General features: G+C 41.2%; 1 protein-coding gene across 1 annotated transcript in view; it reads left to right on the top strand.

Annotated features, from left to right (window-relative positions):
- The window catches only part of NUFIP1 (nuclear FMR1 interacting protein 1), a 28,091-nt gene extending 12,794 nt beyond the window's left edge, over positions 1 to 15,297 (top strand). Inside the window, exons 7-10 of the mRNA XM_075741804.1 lie at positions 2,786 to 3,048; positions 7,106 to 7,234; positions 8,987 to 9,219; positions 13,022 to 15,297. Of these exons, the coding sequence (XP_075597919.1) occupies positions 2,786 to 3,048; positions 7,106 to 7,234; positions 8,987 to 9,219; positions 13,022 to 13,357 (961 nt within the window). The 3' untranslated portion in view covers positions 13,358 to 15,297. The remainder of the gene's footprint in view (positions 1 to 2,785; positions 3,049 to 7,105; positions 7,235 to 8,986; positions 9,220 to 13,021) is intronic.
- Positions 15,298 to 15,834: the final 537 nt, after the last annotated feature.

Below are 15,834 nucleotides of genomic sequence, written 5' to 3'. Positions count from 1 at the left end.
TTGCAGAAGTGCTTTGGACCTAAACGTATGTAATAATGTGTTTGGACATTCTTATGAGCAAAGATGAGTTTTGCTTGTCACAGTAACTGTTTGGTGTCTGCAGGTTTGTTTGGTAACTCTTGTGGCTGTGGGTCAGATGCATTATGTAGTCTTAAATGTCCATCAGCAATTCCATACTATTGCATTTGTTAGTAACTTTATATCTGGAAAATTGTTTGGGAAAAAAAAGTGCTGAAAATTATAGGTTGTTTGCTTTCACTTAGTGACCTTTAACTCTGGTTGATTTTAGACATCTCTTCTTATTTCCCCTCCCTTCCCTGAGCTGCTAGCACTATACCCTTGAGCTGTCCAAAAAGCTGTCGTTTCTACATTGTGTATCAACGGTGAAGATTGTGGAATTGGTGCTTATCTGGCAAATTTACTGATGCATGAGGCAAAAATAGAATACAGCTTGTTCTCTGCAAGCTGTACTATTAAAGCAAATAGCTAAGTAAGATTTAGAAAGGATTAGATACTTAACACTTCTATGGCGCTTTCCATTTGTGGTTCTCTGAAGTGCTTTGCAACTGCTAATTCTCAGCATCCCTGCGTGTGAGATTAGAGATGCGGAAGGACCACTTTGGTGGTCTGTCTGGTGTCTTGCAACAGCTGATTAATAGCGCGTGGCTCTTCGTTCCCTTTGAACGGGAAGTGAAGAGTGGTATATCTTTCATGAGGGGAAGGTAGAAGGCAGATGCCAGGCTGACATTTGTTGGGATGTGTTTGTGACCTTGGGGTTTCTTTCTGGGTGTTTGAGGCCCCAGGGAAATCCGAATGTTGTTCTTAACCCTTGGACAAGGACAACACCTCTAATTGAGCCTATGTTTGCTCAATAACTTCTAGATTATACAGCAACATCCCGAATTTAGAGCCTGGTTGTACAAATTCAGAAATGCAACTCTCTGTCTAGATGGAGTTGAATTACGGGAGCTAATATTAGCCTCCTCTTGTGGATGAGACTGATGCACAGGAAGGTGGTGACTTGCCTCTTGTGCCACAGGAACACTGTGGTGGATGACTCTATCAGGGCTGAGCAATCAGTGTTAGATGTGGTCGTGAAATGATTGGAGAATAAAATGAAATATGTTTTGTTGTGATGTAAAGCCATTTTGAATGCTGTGGCAGGCCCCCTTCTCTCAAGAAGGGCTTAATTAGGCTGGAAAGGTATGGAAGAGAGGAATGTTGGTAATGGAAATGTTTCTGTACAAGCAAAGAAGTGGGTGGCTTGGAAGGGCTGTGTGATAGAGGTCTAGAAAAATTGCGTAGGTGGGAAGAGGTGAATAGAATGCGGTTATATGCCGTTTCTTGTAACTCGAGAAGGATGGGGATATCAAATGACCACTTTAGACATCAGAATGAAGACAAACCAAAAGAAGTCCTTTTTCACAAAATATTAACACCTTGCTGGAAGATTTCAGAGATGCCAGACGTTCACACAGCATCCCACAGTACGAGACGCAAAACCAACAGTGTTTTGGGACCATCTCTAGTCAGAGAGGGTTTCTAAGTGGAACACCACCGAAAAGTAGGCGAGGAGAAAGGTGACTATTCACCCTGCTTTTATGGTCTTTTTTCTTTCCTCACATGTTCCACTGGCTGCTTATCAGTGACAAGGTACCAGGTTAGAAATGCACCTGTGAGACTCTGCTTGCAGATGTGTGACTCTAGACCCAGGGAGAAGTTTCAGGAAGAAGCTCTTGCCCAAGTATGGTATTTACTGTTGACTAGGGATAACCTAGTCAACTAGGTTAAACTACCTCTGCCATGCTATAGAGAGGCTGAGGGAGAGAGTACTGAGCAGAATGAACCAGGACGGTAGATCTTTGTCTTTTGTGGTCGTAATGTGCTGATGATTAGGTGCAGTCTTGTATTTCTGAATTAAGTTTCTGTTGCTTGAAAATAAGTGTTTTCAGGAAGCTTAGGTTGTCCCTTCTGTATTTCCTTTTCTGTCTACATCACACCAGCTCTTGTATCTATAGACTTTGATGAGAGTTTATTAAGCTCTCCAGGTACCTTCATATAAACATGTTTTGTGTTTAGAAGATAACCTGGAAGATTATGGAACCATGGAATATAAGTGGAACCAGCATGCTGTGATCTTCCCATATTTTACGACTTGTTATCTTGTTTCAGGTTTTTAAAAATCCATTGTTCTCATAGAAGTTTCTTTTATTCCTTTTCCATCAGAGAGAAGAAGATGAATGGCATGTTAGTTGGAGGCAGGAGTAGGTAGTTATTGCCACTGATGGTGTCAGATGGCTGAATGGATTTAGTGCAGCAAGATCCTTCTCTGAGCTGTAACCGGAAAAAGGAGACTTCAGCAGTGGAAGTATGGTTATAGTAGATGCTTCCCTATTAATTCCACATTCTCCCTGTTTTGAAGGACTTAATTGCTTAAGTGAAGGAATATTTGTTGACTTTGTAATGTGAAATGAAAACACTATGTCCTCACACTGTAGATGATCAAGGGGTTTGCTTAGCCCATGTTCCCTTTGCCTTGTTAAAAGATAAAAGTCATGAACTTCAAACTCTCCATTTAGGTTCCAGCTTTGTAACATTGCCCTGCCAATGAGATGAGCTGGAACTGCTTGTCTGGTCTGTCACCACATATTAGCTGAGCTGGACTAAATCCTGCATCGTGCTGTGTTGCTGAATCTTAAATGTGGGCCTGAGCCGTTTGGTTATGTCAATTGATTTTATTTTCACAGCTTGTCATTTATATGAGCTTTGCATTTCTGTTTTCTAGCAAAATGAAGGGAATGTGGAAGCCACCAGAAAATGAAGAGAGGCTTGGGCAGCAAGGAAGACAGAAGAGAAGACAAAGGCGCCCGTTCTGGAAGAAATTTAGGAAAAATGGTGGTGATGATAATGTACATAGAACTCAAAATGAAGCCAACGGACCAGAAAACGGCACATGTGAAAAGGAACACGAAAACCAGCGTGCTTTGGCAGCTCAGCCACATGTGAAGGACATGGACCCTCTTGGTCTTCTGGCAAACAGTGATGTTGGTAAGATGAAGGAACTTGGAGAACTTTAAGTAGTACTGCTGAAGGGATTACTGACCTTTTGCGTACCTAGCAACTTCTGGGGAGAGCTAGGCGTTTCCAAAAACGTGTAAATTGTGTCCCTGATTGAAAGAGGGCTAACTGTGTATGTTTGAAATGGGAAAACTCTCTCTTAGTAGAAGGTTGATGCAAGGCTTTACAGTATTCTTGGAGAAGAATACTGGGAAGCCTCTTGTCATACTTATTTTCTCATTGTTATTAACAAAAAAGCCCAGGATTGCTGTATTGTGACTAGAATAGTGCCAGGGCCAACAAGGTCTTAAGCTTGAAGGTAGTCCAACATCCCTGTGCCTAAAACTTGCACTTAGAACTTCCTTTTAAATGGAAATTTCCATGGAGAGAGATCCTGATTCAGGACATGGTCTTCTAAGAAAATTCCCAGTGTGGTTATTGTGAAAGAGTGGGTCAGTGCTTTTAGATAAAGAAAATGGGGTAAATCTTGCAATTCAGGGAGCTTCTGCCCTAGTAGACTTGGCCTGTTATGGAGGAAACTATCTCAGTAGTCTAGAGGTCTTTGAGATACACGTGTGTGTGTCTGACTGAATTCATGTCCACATGTGCTGGTAGGAGGAGCTAAAACTACTAAACTTGGCTGAGATACAATTTGGAAAGAAGCTGAAATACAAAGTCATTGAAGAGGAAGAAAAATTCTGATTTGGAAAGCCTGACACAACAATGTTTAAGATACTACCAGCATTAAGTGCTTCCATATAAGTTTGTTTGCAAGCCAAGCTGATTGTATTATAAACACACAGGGAAAATCTAACAAACTACTCTTATGTCATTCTGATTTTTCTGTGAGAATTAGGAAGCATTAAATTTTATTCTGTATCACCAAAAATGCTTAATCTGAAGGGGAGAAGATGTTGGGAGACAGGATGTAGGTGTGTCTTGGATTTGAAAAATAACCATGCTGGATACTTACTTATCTCAGCTTTGTATGTTTTAAAATACATTACTAGCTCTAAATCAATATTTAGCTAACAAACTGAAGAGGATTTCTGCACTCTTAATGGCACACCTCAATTCTATCTTTGTTTTAACAAGTACTTGTATCATAATAATCTTATTTTACCTGTAATCTCCTGATTAGGAATGCTTTTTTATCCAAAACACATAGCTGGGAGAGGCAGCAAAGGGAAAGTGGTTCAGGTCATAGGTAAGTGATGCTGCAGTAACTTTAGGAAGAAGAAGAAAAGAAATAGTATCTGAGTTGTTTTAAGTTTAACTACTGAAACTTTTGCTTGCCAGTCAGCATTTTGGAAGTGCTACCATAAAGTTTGTGTGCAGTATGACACGTTCTGACGTAAATACTGTACAGTAGTCTAAAGGACATGCACCAACTTGGGTTGCTAAACTAATGTGTAAAATAAGAAAATCTGTATAAAGCCAGAAGAAGAAAGTACTTTGACAATCAAATTATTTTTTTAAAGACTATTAAATATCCCTTTGTGGTTTTGAAAATAACAGTATTTAGAATGTGAAAACAAATGGATTTCCTTGTATGAGTTAAGTGAATTACTTAAAATGCCAGCATTTTCCTTTTAATTCTGGGGTTTGCTGTATTATCTAATTTACTCTTGATACTCTCCATATGTGTGTGTTCTCTGAAGTATTGCTGCTTAGATTTTTTTGGTGAGCATGTCTTGTTTCCATATGCTGGCAGCAATATAAACTCTCCAGCTATAACTATTTATAATATAGTCAGCAGTGATGCAGTACTCTTAGAATATGGCATGTAAGCTGACTTATACTGTAGCTATTTTTAGCAACAAGGCTAGAATGCATCCCCTGGAAAGACGCCTGATGCTGAGTTTTTCCTCTTGAAAACATAATCTTCAATTAGTGGGAACAAGAACTCAGCATCCCTATGCAATTTGTTTATTCCACTAATCTCTGTGTGTTGGGAAACTTAAGTATGCTTAAATATAACTGTATTTGCCCGCAGCATCTGTGTTTTACTTAATGATAAAAAGTCTAATTATACCAAAGTATGGCTAGTAACTTCTGTTATAATAGGTAGAAAAGGAATGTGATACTTGCTTATTGCACATTATTAAAGCCAGTTGCAGTTTTTTATACTATTGAGCAATATAGTCATAACAAATAATAACAAACACAATGTAACTAAGTAGAATTTAAAAAAAAAAAATCATACAACCGAAGTCCATGATTTTACTGTATAGGTACGTGTTGTTGGAGTATTTAAACCTTTCTAACAGCAGCAGCCCTTTCTCTAGAGGGAATGTATTTTTTTTCATAATGCATTTACTTAAGTTCTGTTTAGTGGCTAGTTCCTTCAAAGCCAAGAACTTGAATGGGAGATGAGAAAACAGAATTTTCCTCTTGATTTATAAGCAGAAACAAGGTAAGATGATGAGTCTGTCAGGTGTAAAATTTTGAGGGACGTACAGACCAGAAACAGTCAGTTGTATTCAGTAGTGCATAACACTTCCTCCAAATGTGTTACTCTCAAAGAGAAAATGTATTCCAGTAAATCTGTGTTCCTAATTTGCTAAAAAGCAAAGTAAGAGTAATTCTTTAAAATTTAAAGAAAATAGAAAGAAAAGGCACCCAACCACCGTATGCACTCAACGTTTTAGATAAGATAGAAGAAAACAGTACTGAATCAAAATAACTTGAAGTAAATGCTATTTTTATAATTTCTTAAGTATATGCAGGTGCTATGTGTTTTCCATTAGAAAAATGCACTGCATTTATCATGAGCTTCCAATGTAAATACAGATTGGCATGATTGCTAAATCAGTGAGAATCAACATTTCTCAAAAAGAGCTCAAAGTAAAAAGAGGCAGGTAAGTTTAGATAAATACCTCTGTATTTATCTAAAAGTTGTTTTACCGAATGGCATGAGCTCCAATAAATCACATTGCCAATTGTGAATGATGTATTAGAAGAGAATAGAGAAACATTTGTGATTTCAAAATAAAGATCTCAAAAGTGTTTATTTCAGTAAAATCTTAAGAGTGTGAGGCAGCTTTCCTGTGGGGCAGGCTTAGACAGGGGACAGAACTCTTTTTCTTTGTGAAAATAAGGTTGCAACCAGTCTTTTTCTAGATGTCTCAACAGGCTAGTTTCTCAAAATGTTTCTAGTAGTGGGGAGATGTGTGTGTGTGTGTGTGTGTGTATAATATGAAATTTGTATGCAAGTGTATTACTGAAAAGCATTTCCTAGTTTTCCTGCTAACCCTATCACTGTTCACCTGAGAGTCTTTCCAAGATTTTAATGCATGTGGGTCCTTTGTTTCAAACTAAAGCCATAACAATTTTGCAGGTTTATTTTTAGGAATCTTTTTCTGGTAAGGCTTTGTTTTCCTACTATCCTCATTTTCAGCATCTTTGGTCCGCTTGCCTCCTATCTTCCCAGTGTTCTTTCTCACTTACAAGTGCGTGTCCATAATGCTCTGCGGGGATTTAAGTATCAAACAGTCTGAAGTACTGCTGAAAAACTGATCATCTATTTTGTAGCCTTGGTTCTCAATGCCCCTTACGAACTTTTTTTACTATCCAAAAACTTCTTTGCTCTTAAATTCTCACTTTGAATGAGGCCAATTTTCCTTTCCCCCCACCCCCTGACTGGCTTTTAAATCCTTCTCCCCCGCCCCCCGCCTCTGCAGGACTAAATCCAGCAAGACTTCAAAACATATTATGAAATCCTCTCTCTCTTTACCTACACTTGATAATAAAACCTATAATTATGTTTGTTATGTGAAGAAAGAACCAGAAAGCCCAAGCTCTTGTTCAGGAAACTTTTTGCTCCTGTAGCTTTGCTGGCAGGACTGTAAACCAGTGGTGAGATGAATTTGTCACCAAATGTTTGTAGAGGGTAGGCAAACATGAGGGTTTGTGATCAGTCTGTGTTGAGCAATGGTGCCCAACGTCAGGCTTGTGCAGTAGTGAGATGGGGATTTAGCAGTAAGGCTGGCTGATGGCATGCAGGAGCATTGGGGAAAAATCCATCTTGCCTTTTCTCTCCCTGCAGAATCTGACAAGGATGAAGCAGCTGCCGAAGACAGGAGGCTGGGATTGACCGTTGTTCCCAAGCAGGTCACTTCTGCCCTGAGTTCGTTGTCGGCCAACTATGGCAGCGCGTCCGACAGCGAGCCTGAAGGTGCGTAGGAGCATGTCCTCTGCCCTTCTGCTCTCCCCTTCTACCCTCTGTCGCTGCATGGTGTGAACTGCAAGCAATGATAAAACCTGATCACAAATTACCCTTCTTTGGGAAGGGTGGAGGGGCTTCACCTCTCCTGTGTTTGGTCCTTTGCCGTCTCCCATCCCATTGTCCAGCCCCTGTGTATTGATAAATAACAACATTTATGAGTGCAGTAGCCCAGTGGTAGGTCTTTCTGGCTGCATCTCCAGCTGCTGAAAGCTGCAGGTTATGAGTCAGAACCTGTATAGTACTAACAATTTCTTGAGGAAAAAAACTTTTAAGGGAAATCAAAAGCGTTGCAGAAGAAAATATAACATGTAAGCTGTGGCTTACGTTTAGCAAAGATGTAAAGTAAAGGCAGTTCAGTGGCTGTATCTCCAAAGCACTTGGCTATGGAAATGCCTTTTGATTTCTGGCCTGTCTACAAGTGCTGTAATTCAGAGCTGTCTTGTACCTGTTGATTTCTAGGCTACCGGTCAAGAGAGAAGCTTGTTAGAGGTTATGCCCAGGGATGTTTTTGTGGTCTGTGTACAGATCCTTTCCATGACAGTGCATGCTAGTACTGGTGTAAGCCATGCATAAAGACAGGCTGGAAGGAGTAAAAGGATATGCCATTATTCTGCTCCTCTTGTTTCCTCATTTCTCCCTCCTCCCAGTTTTGAGCACTAACCGGGGTTACTGGGTGAGCCATTACTTCTTTCCGGTATGGTGATAGCTCCCAGTCTCAGAGGAGCACCTGGATGGAACACAGCATTTGTGCAAACAGCTGGTGCACAGGGATGTCCTTGTCCACATGGCCCATGCCACATCTAATGCCTTTTTTTTTTTTTTTCCTTCTTCCCTGTAGCCCTACAGTGTACTTTAAAAAAGCCTCAGAGTTTTTTGAAAGACTGAGTGGGTTTCCCCTCCTTCCCCCTTTGCTTGCCTTTTCTCAGCAGCATGTCCTGGGTTGAAGGGAGGGAATAAAATGTCTTTGGTTAGAGGGTGTGTCATCAAATTTCTCAAGCCTTTTTTCCCCTAGTTGGGGAAAAAAAAACAGCCTGTCTTCAGTCTTGCTTCAAATCATGTTTGAATAGTGCCAGGAAAAAGCTGTTATGCTCACCCTGTGAACTAATTTCCATGTCCTTAAGGGGTTTTTTCCATAGAAGGCTGCTGCGCGTTGCAGTCAGACTTGAACTCTCTAGTACTTGAATTTTGTGCTTTGAGTGTATGCATCAGTAGAACTGCTGCTGCTTCTTGTTTTTGCAGATAGTTACTATGCCTTACTTGCCCTTGATGGCCTACCCAAAGTTACAGAGAGCATCTAGCGGGCAGGGACTTGAATCTGGGCATCCTCTGCCCTAACTGTATCATGACTTTCTCAGCAGCCAAATTTGCAGCAAGCTGTGTTGTAAAGCAGAAGCAATGTACTTTCTAAGTGATAACAAGGCAGAGGTTTGAAAATCTTTCAGCTCTTGCTAAATTCTGCAATACAAAAAGAAAAACAGAAGTAAATATATTTTTTCCTTTCTGTGAATGTTCAGGGATTATTCTTTGTATTTTAAAAGAAAGCCCAAACCAAATAAAACCCTTCCTCCAAGTAAACCTTGAACATCTTCACATCAGGTTATGTGAGCAAGAATAGTACTAACGAACTGCCAGTGCATGGGGGTATAAGCATGTTAAAGAAGCTTTTAAGTTTGAGATGAAAGTGTGTTCTTTTTCTTTAAGAAATCCCTGTCAAGACTGCAACAAAAGCTGAGAAAAACCAGGCTGCGCTCAGAAATACGCCTCAAACTACTCATGTTCCTCGGAGTCGCAACCCGAATCAAAAACGTCCAGAATATGCAGGCACGATGTTAAGAAACTCGAATTCAAATGCACGTCCCCCCAGAGGGCCTGATAACTGGGGCAAGAAAACATTACCTCTCCTTCCGAAGCGCCGTCCAACTCTGCTGGAAATGGTAACAATCTTAGTGCTAAAGTAATGCCTCCTGTACAAGAGTAGCCGTATTTGTGAGCAATTCCCCTCTTCCCTGTGGGAAGTCAGAGCAGTCTGTTAGCAAAGGTCCTGTCTTAAAAATAGTGAAGCAAGCGTTTCACTCGGAGAAGGTGTAGATGCTTAAACACACAAATAGAAATACCCCAGTGTACATTCAGAACAACTGACTTTGGTAAGCAAGAGATAACAGCTTAATCATGTGCTTAAAATGAGCTGCACAAAGGACAAAACCTTTATTCCTGCCTTTCCCCTCCCTGTGGTAGGATCCAGTAGGGTTTGTTTGTGTGTGATCCCATCAGCCTTATTCTGATCTTCCTCCCTTTGCTCCTGGCTTTGCTCTTCAGCTGCCTTCCTCTGATCGAGCACACAATTTTTTCAGATGCAGTCAAAGGGATCTTCTTAAAGGTGTTGGTGACTTAAACTGTAGAGTGATGTTAAGCTGCAACCTGCACGTGCATGGGTTTCTTCTCTGTAGGTGTGTTTAGATCAATCTGAGGAAGTGACAGTACTGGTACCTTGAAGAGCAGGTTGGTGTCTCAGAAGGGTAAAAAGAGGTTTGTATGGGTGAGTCATAGAATCATAGAATGGTTTGGGTTGGGACCTCAAAGATCATGTAGTTCCAACCCCCCTGCCATGGGCAGGGACACCCTCCACCAGACCAGGTTGCCCAAAGCCCCATCCAACCTGGCCTTGAACACTTCCAGGGAGGGGGCAGCCACAGCTTCTCTGGGCAGCCTGTGCCAGTGCCTCATCACTCTAACAGTAAAGAATTTCTTCCTTCTATCCCATCTAAAACTGCCCTCTTTCAGCTTAAAGCCATTACCCCTTGACCTGTCACTACACTCCCTGATAAACAGTCCCTCACCAGCTTTCCTGTAGGCCCCTTCAGGTACTGGTAAGCTGCAATTAGATTTCCCCAGAGCCTTCTCTTCTCCAGGCTGAACAACCCAAACTCTCAGCCTGTCCTCATAGGAGAGGTGCTCCAGCCCTCTGACCATCTTTGTGGCCCTCCTCTGGATTCACTCCAACAAGGTATCCAAGGTGTTAACGATTCTGTTCCCAGAAACAGTGCAAAGCATCTTGTTTGGAAGCTTGGTGGCTTTCTTTAGTATAAACAAAACTTTGAAGCTTCTATTGCATTTAGTATTCAAAACCAGTATCAGACAGGTAGACTACCCTTATGATTCTGTAAACAGCCAGCATAGAGCTCCTCCATCAAGGGAAAACTTGCTCTGGGCCGAACGCAGGAGAAAGCAGGGTGCCACTGACATCAGGGCTCTGAAACAGCACAGGATGTTTAGGCAAGAGATACCTGATAAGGCACATCCCAAGCTGCAGATGTGGGAGAAATCCCTTGATAGTCCTTTTAGCACATACTACCGTTGCTGCCAAGAATTAAAGCTCCTAGTGACTGAAAAGGAAGTGTTTGCCCTTTGTGTAGCTCCCTAAGCATGCAGTTGTCTTTATCTCTTGCTCTTCAAAGTTGTTGGTGATCAAAGCAGTGAGGACTCTGGAAGAAAGTCAGATGAAGTCCCACCTGCTGAGAGAGGCTGGCAGAACATTGGAAGTCTGAATTGTAGCTTGCCAGTGGAGTCCATTTTTAAGATTGCATTTTGCTGGGGTTTTTTGCCTTTTGATGTTGCTCAGAACTGTTGTTAAAGGATGTGTACTGTGGCTGTGAATCACAGAAGAGTGCCTGAGATTCATAGGTGGGCTTCCGCTGTTAGAAATGCTCAGTATATAAAAATCTTGAGGAAGCAAGGTTGAAATGTTGCAATGAGTCACTGCTGAGAATTTATCCGAAAAGTGAGAAAGTAGAATTGCTAAGAAAAGGGTCTCATATCAGTGAAATGATGCTTTAAAAAAAAAAATATAAAGGGGAGGTAGGAGAAGAGCTGCAGATGTCTATTGGCAGTCATTCAGCAGTGAGCTTGGGCACTGCTAAAACGTGTTTATTGTAGCCATGCAAACAGTAATGTGCGTCTAGCCATTCTGTATGCTGACAAAATAAAAAGCTTGTGTAGCATCATTCCACTGATACCCATCCCCGTATTAAAAAATACAATACAAAAATACAGTCTTTGACATGGTGATGGTGCATTCCATTTGTGCCTTTATTTGGCCATTTCAGCTGTTTGTCCCAGTCTGGCAAAGAGAACATCACTAGGCTGTCCCTTCTCTGCCCTCATGTGCATCTCTTAGTTCAGACAGGAGGTTTCTGAAGGCCCATTTTAGGTGTCAGCGGCTTGTAACACCTCTTAGTAACTAGTCTAAATAGAAATATGCACACTGTAAAGTGGCTGGTTAAACCACTGTTGAAACTTATGGCAACAAACAAAAAAGCTTTTCTGTCACCTTACAAATTTAGCTAGATCTCCTGCAATGTGTAATACAGATCTCCTGCAAATGATCAGGTAGTTACAGATTTAGCCACTTGTTTTAAATGTGGTGTTTGTTCAGAGTACTAGTTCTGCTGATGCTCGCAAAGAAAAAAGGTTCTTCAGCCTTCTGGCTGATTTTTTTTTTTTTTTTTTTTTAAGACTAAAACTTCAGAGAGGTTAAAGCTGATGAGGGAAACCTCTAGCACTTTGATTAAGCAACTAGACTTAAGTTGGTGGGTTATAGCCCAAATCAGTTATTGCTATTTAAATCCACAGTCTGGTACCTGATGAAACATGCCCTTTCCTTGTATTTATAAGTATTTTTTATTCATAGGGGGTTTCTACTAAAAAATACATGAGATATTAGATTACAGGTAGAGTATAACCTGGAGAGTGTAAAAGATGCTAGTAGACTTGCTATCCTGATGTACTGGAATGCATGGCCTAGTATTATAGTCCATGATATGAGAACATCGTCATCTGGGTCTACAGTCAGATAATTGGGGGGAAATTGCTAGTATTTAGGTATCTTCAGTGATGTTCTCTGCCACCTGAGCAAACTGAGCCTGTCAGCTTCATCCAAAGATACCATCAGATTTGTCAGCTTGTTCTACCCGCCCTAGTGCATTAACAGTGCTAAAGGAGCGGTGCTTAAATGTGTGTGCTTTGGGCACATGAATATTTTTCGTCCTTTTTAGTGGTGCAGTCATGTGCCAGTACCATAGTGAATTGTGGCCGTTATGAGCCTCTATTGCTAGAAGTGGTGTTTGACCATCAACCTGCGCTGCTTTAGCAGCCTGCTGCTCAGAAGGGCAGCTCCCTCCCTGCTGCCTCCTCTCTGGATGCCTGGTCCCACCTCCTTTTCTCTGCTATGCTGGGCCTTTTGCTGACCCCGTTGTTTTTGACATGCACACCCCTTAAAAAAAAAAAAAACCCACCACTTCAACCAAACCATAAAGAAAACCCCAGAACACCTCACTACTTGCTGCTAATTGTCAGGTTCGTTTTTTCCTGGCTGGTGAGTTGAACTGATGTAGTAAGGGGTCTGATCAGCACGAGCTGCCACGAAGGAGGGAACAGCAAGCCCTTAGATCCCCCAGCCCAGCAAGCTGTGCAGTAGTGCTGTCAAACACGCTCACTGGCTCTGCCAGAGCCCCAGTGAGTTGGTGGGAAAGCACCAAACGTGGGAATACGTGGCTTTCCTGTGCTCTGCCTGGTAAGGCAGTTTCCTGCTCCATGTATCCAGGACTTGTATGAGGGAGCCAACTATTTAAATTCAGAGATGCTCAAAATTACTGAGTAGAGCTGTACCTCTTGCTAGGCTTGTATCAGCTACACAGCAATAGAGGGGAATGTGCATCATTTTCTCTTCTTTCTTTCCAGTTACTGGCCCAGGACATCCGACACGAAAGGAATGTGATTTTGCAGTGTGTTCGATACCTCATCCGAAATAACGTGTTTGGACTTCATTTTAAAACAGAACCACAAGCTGAAACAGAGACTGAACAGTCCTCTACAACTACAGCAGAGTCTTTGACGGACACACTCAATGAATCTAATTGTTCTTGTAGCTCTGACCTTCAGTTAGCAGAGGGAGAAGATGCATTATTAATAGCCCAGGGTGAGAAAGCACCCGTGGATCAGACTTCACAGATGGTTCACTTGGCAGATGAGGACATGTGGGAAACCCCATCAATTCAGTGTGAAGAAGCACTGTAGAGGATGTCTGTTCTGGACAATAAAGCAAAGGCTTGCATTTTCTACCTGACTGATGCTTTTTGAAAGGCATCAGTATAACAAAATAATCATTAAAATACATACTGAGAGCTGTTAAAACCACTTTTCTGATCTGTTCTGCCCGAGGTGGCCGTTTCCTTGTGAAAATGGCATCTGCATTGAGTAATTGCGTTCCCCCATGGCAGAAAGGCAGCAGTGGCACAGAGTACGACCTTCCCTAGAGTAGGTGTGGATCCCCACTTTTGAGCTTCAGAGCTCTGAATGTTTTACCTTGTTAGGAAGTACGTGTCAGTCCATCACCAGAGCCAAGTAGTGTTGTAGTAGGATGGATCTTTCTCATGTGAAGTCGTGGTCGGGTGTGTCTGGGAGTACCCGAGTGTCTTTAGAAGTATTTCAGTGTACTTTTGAAATGGTAATCCAGTAGACTTTTTTCCCCAGCTGTTACTGATATATCCAATATAAATGTAATATGTCTAGTATAAAATGAAGAAATGAAATGGAAGATATCATTGACCTGGCTCTAAAAGTACTGCTTGCACCAGGAGTCTCCTTCTTGCTGAACTAATTTGTTAACTGAGCAGAGAAATGGAAGCGAGGGTGCAGACTGATGCAAGAAGCCTTTTTGAAAAATAAGGATACAATGATTGCTAAGTGCTTGCGTCAGTGCTAGGTTGCTGGTTGACCTCAGGTACTCAGTATTAAGCCTTAGGCCTTAACTGCTGTTACAGTCATTGCCTGACAAATTTAAGTTTTGATGCAAACTCTTAGTATTAGGAATATTGTCAAAGTTTAGAAAGCTTACCAAGAGTTACTTGTTTGTCCCTTTTTAATATGCATTGGGAATTTATTAGTTGACCTGGAAGAAAGTCTTCCTTGGTCATTGTTATGATGCTCCTACAGCATCCACTGATTTTTTTTTTTTTTTCCATAGGTTTATGCACACATCCATAGCGTTGTGAGCACTAAAAAAGCATCAGCCAAGGTTTAGAAACAAGTTTAGTCTTTTGATTACATTGTGCATTTGTCTGTCAGAATCCTTTCTTGTCAAGGGCAGATGTTAGTTTGTCACATTGCCACTGGAAACATGCCATGAAAATAATCTATTATCAAAACCTCCACTTCAGAATCTGCTCTTTTAGTCATGTTTAAATGTTGGAGTTAAATCTCAGGGACTGATTTTATTTTTTTGTTCTTTGGTAGAAGTCTAGCTTTCCATTCCACCATTTATGGAGGCTCACATGGGGGTTTTTTTGTTGCCTAATAACTGTATTTTCTTCCCTCTAGTTCCTTGACTTGTGCCATACATCTCATTTGTGGTGCATAGAAAACAAGAAACAGTTGACAATTGTGTCCCACTGCTCAGCTTATTTATAGCTACGACTGCATATTGTGTTTCTAATGCACTGTCTAAATTTACGGAATTATATAAATATCAACACCCTTGTAAAAGTTGCGTGTCTCAAGAATATATGTGCAGAATAGAAGCAGTGATCATAAACATTTTTATTTCCAAGGCAGATGATTCATTCTTCCCATGATGATCCCACTTGCCATCTCAGTCTCACTGACTTGCTTATGGCTCTTACAGTTTTACTGCGATGAAAATACCAGCAAAGGACGCTAAGCCACAGAGATCTGGCACTCCGGCAGAACTTGATTTGAGAGTGAAGTGGTACCAGTGCTGTTGAAAGCATGGGTAACAGCTGCAGGAAAAGAAATGGATGTCTTAGGATTGCTACTAAATTGCACTTTAAACAACCCTCAACATGCTTCTGTCCCTGTTGAGTTGATGGCAGAGCTTTTCTTTGACTGTACACTCTGAACTTGTGTTTAAAAAAACAAAACAAAAAAACCCTTTAATCTGAATTCTTTATACTGTTGTCATTATGGATGTATATTAAACTTTCACATAAAACAAAAAACTTGGTCAGAAGAAAATCTTTTTAAAGTCTATTTCATGTAGATAGGAAGCAGTAGGTTTCTTTTGTGGGAGAGCTGTACATGGCATAAATCAGGAGTTTTGACCTAGGACTTGTTGCATATGTGCAGAACTGCTATTGTTCTCATAGCGAACCATTTCTGCCAACTCCTAGAGCAGATATGTGGAGAGATAACACTGCGGTGATGTTAAACCCTGAATTGCAGTCGTGGCCAAAGAGAGAAGGTTTCTGTCCCTTCCTCTCCATTACTTTACCTTTCCTGTTCTTCCAGACTGTGTTCAAACTCCACATACCCCTTCCTGTTATTCAAGAATGTGCTTTTAGTGCTTTGGATAGGAAAGCTGCCATGATGACCTCTTCTGGTACCATCAAATGCCTATAGGCTTCCCCAGTCCCTGCAACTTGCCTGTTCTGGGTTAAGAGGAGTGGGTTTTGTTTACCCCTTTCTAATACGATGCCTCTGTGTGGCTGTGTTAAGAAGAACTTGTTGCTTCTGACATACTGGTTCCTGCAGCATCT

This window comes from Balearica regulorum, chromosome 1, assembly GCF_011004875.1.
Source record: "Balearica regulorum gibbericeps isolate bBalReg1 chromosome 1, bBalReg1.pri, whole genome shotgun sequence".
Classification (NCBI taxonomy): Eukaryota; Metazoa; Chordata; class Aves; order Gruiformes; family Gruidae; genus Balearica; species Balearica regulorum.
This window is presented reverse-complemented; position numbering and strand designations above follow the sequence as displayed.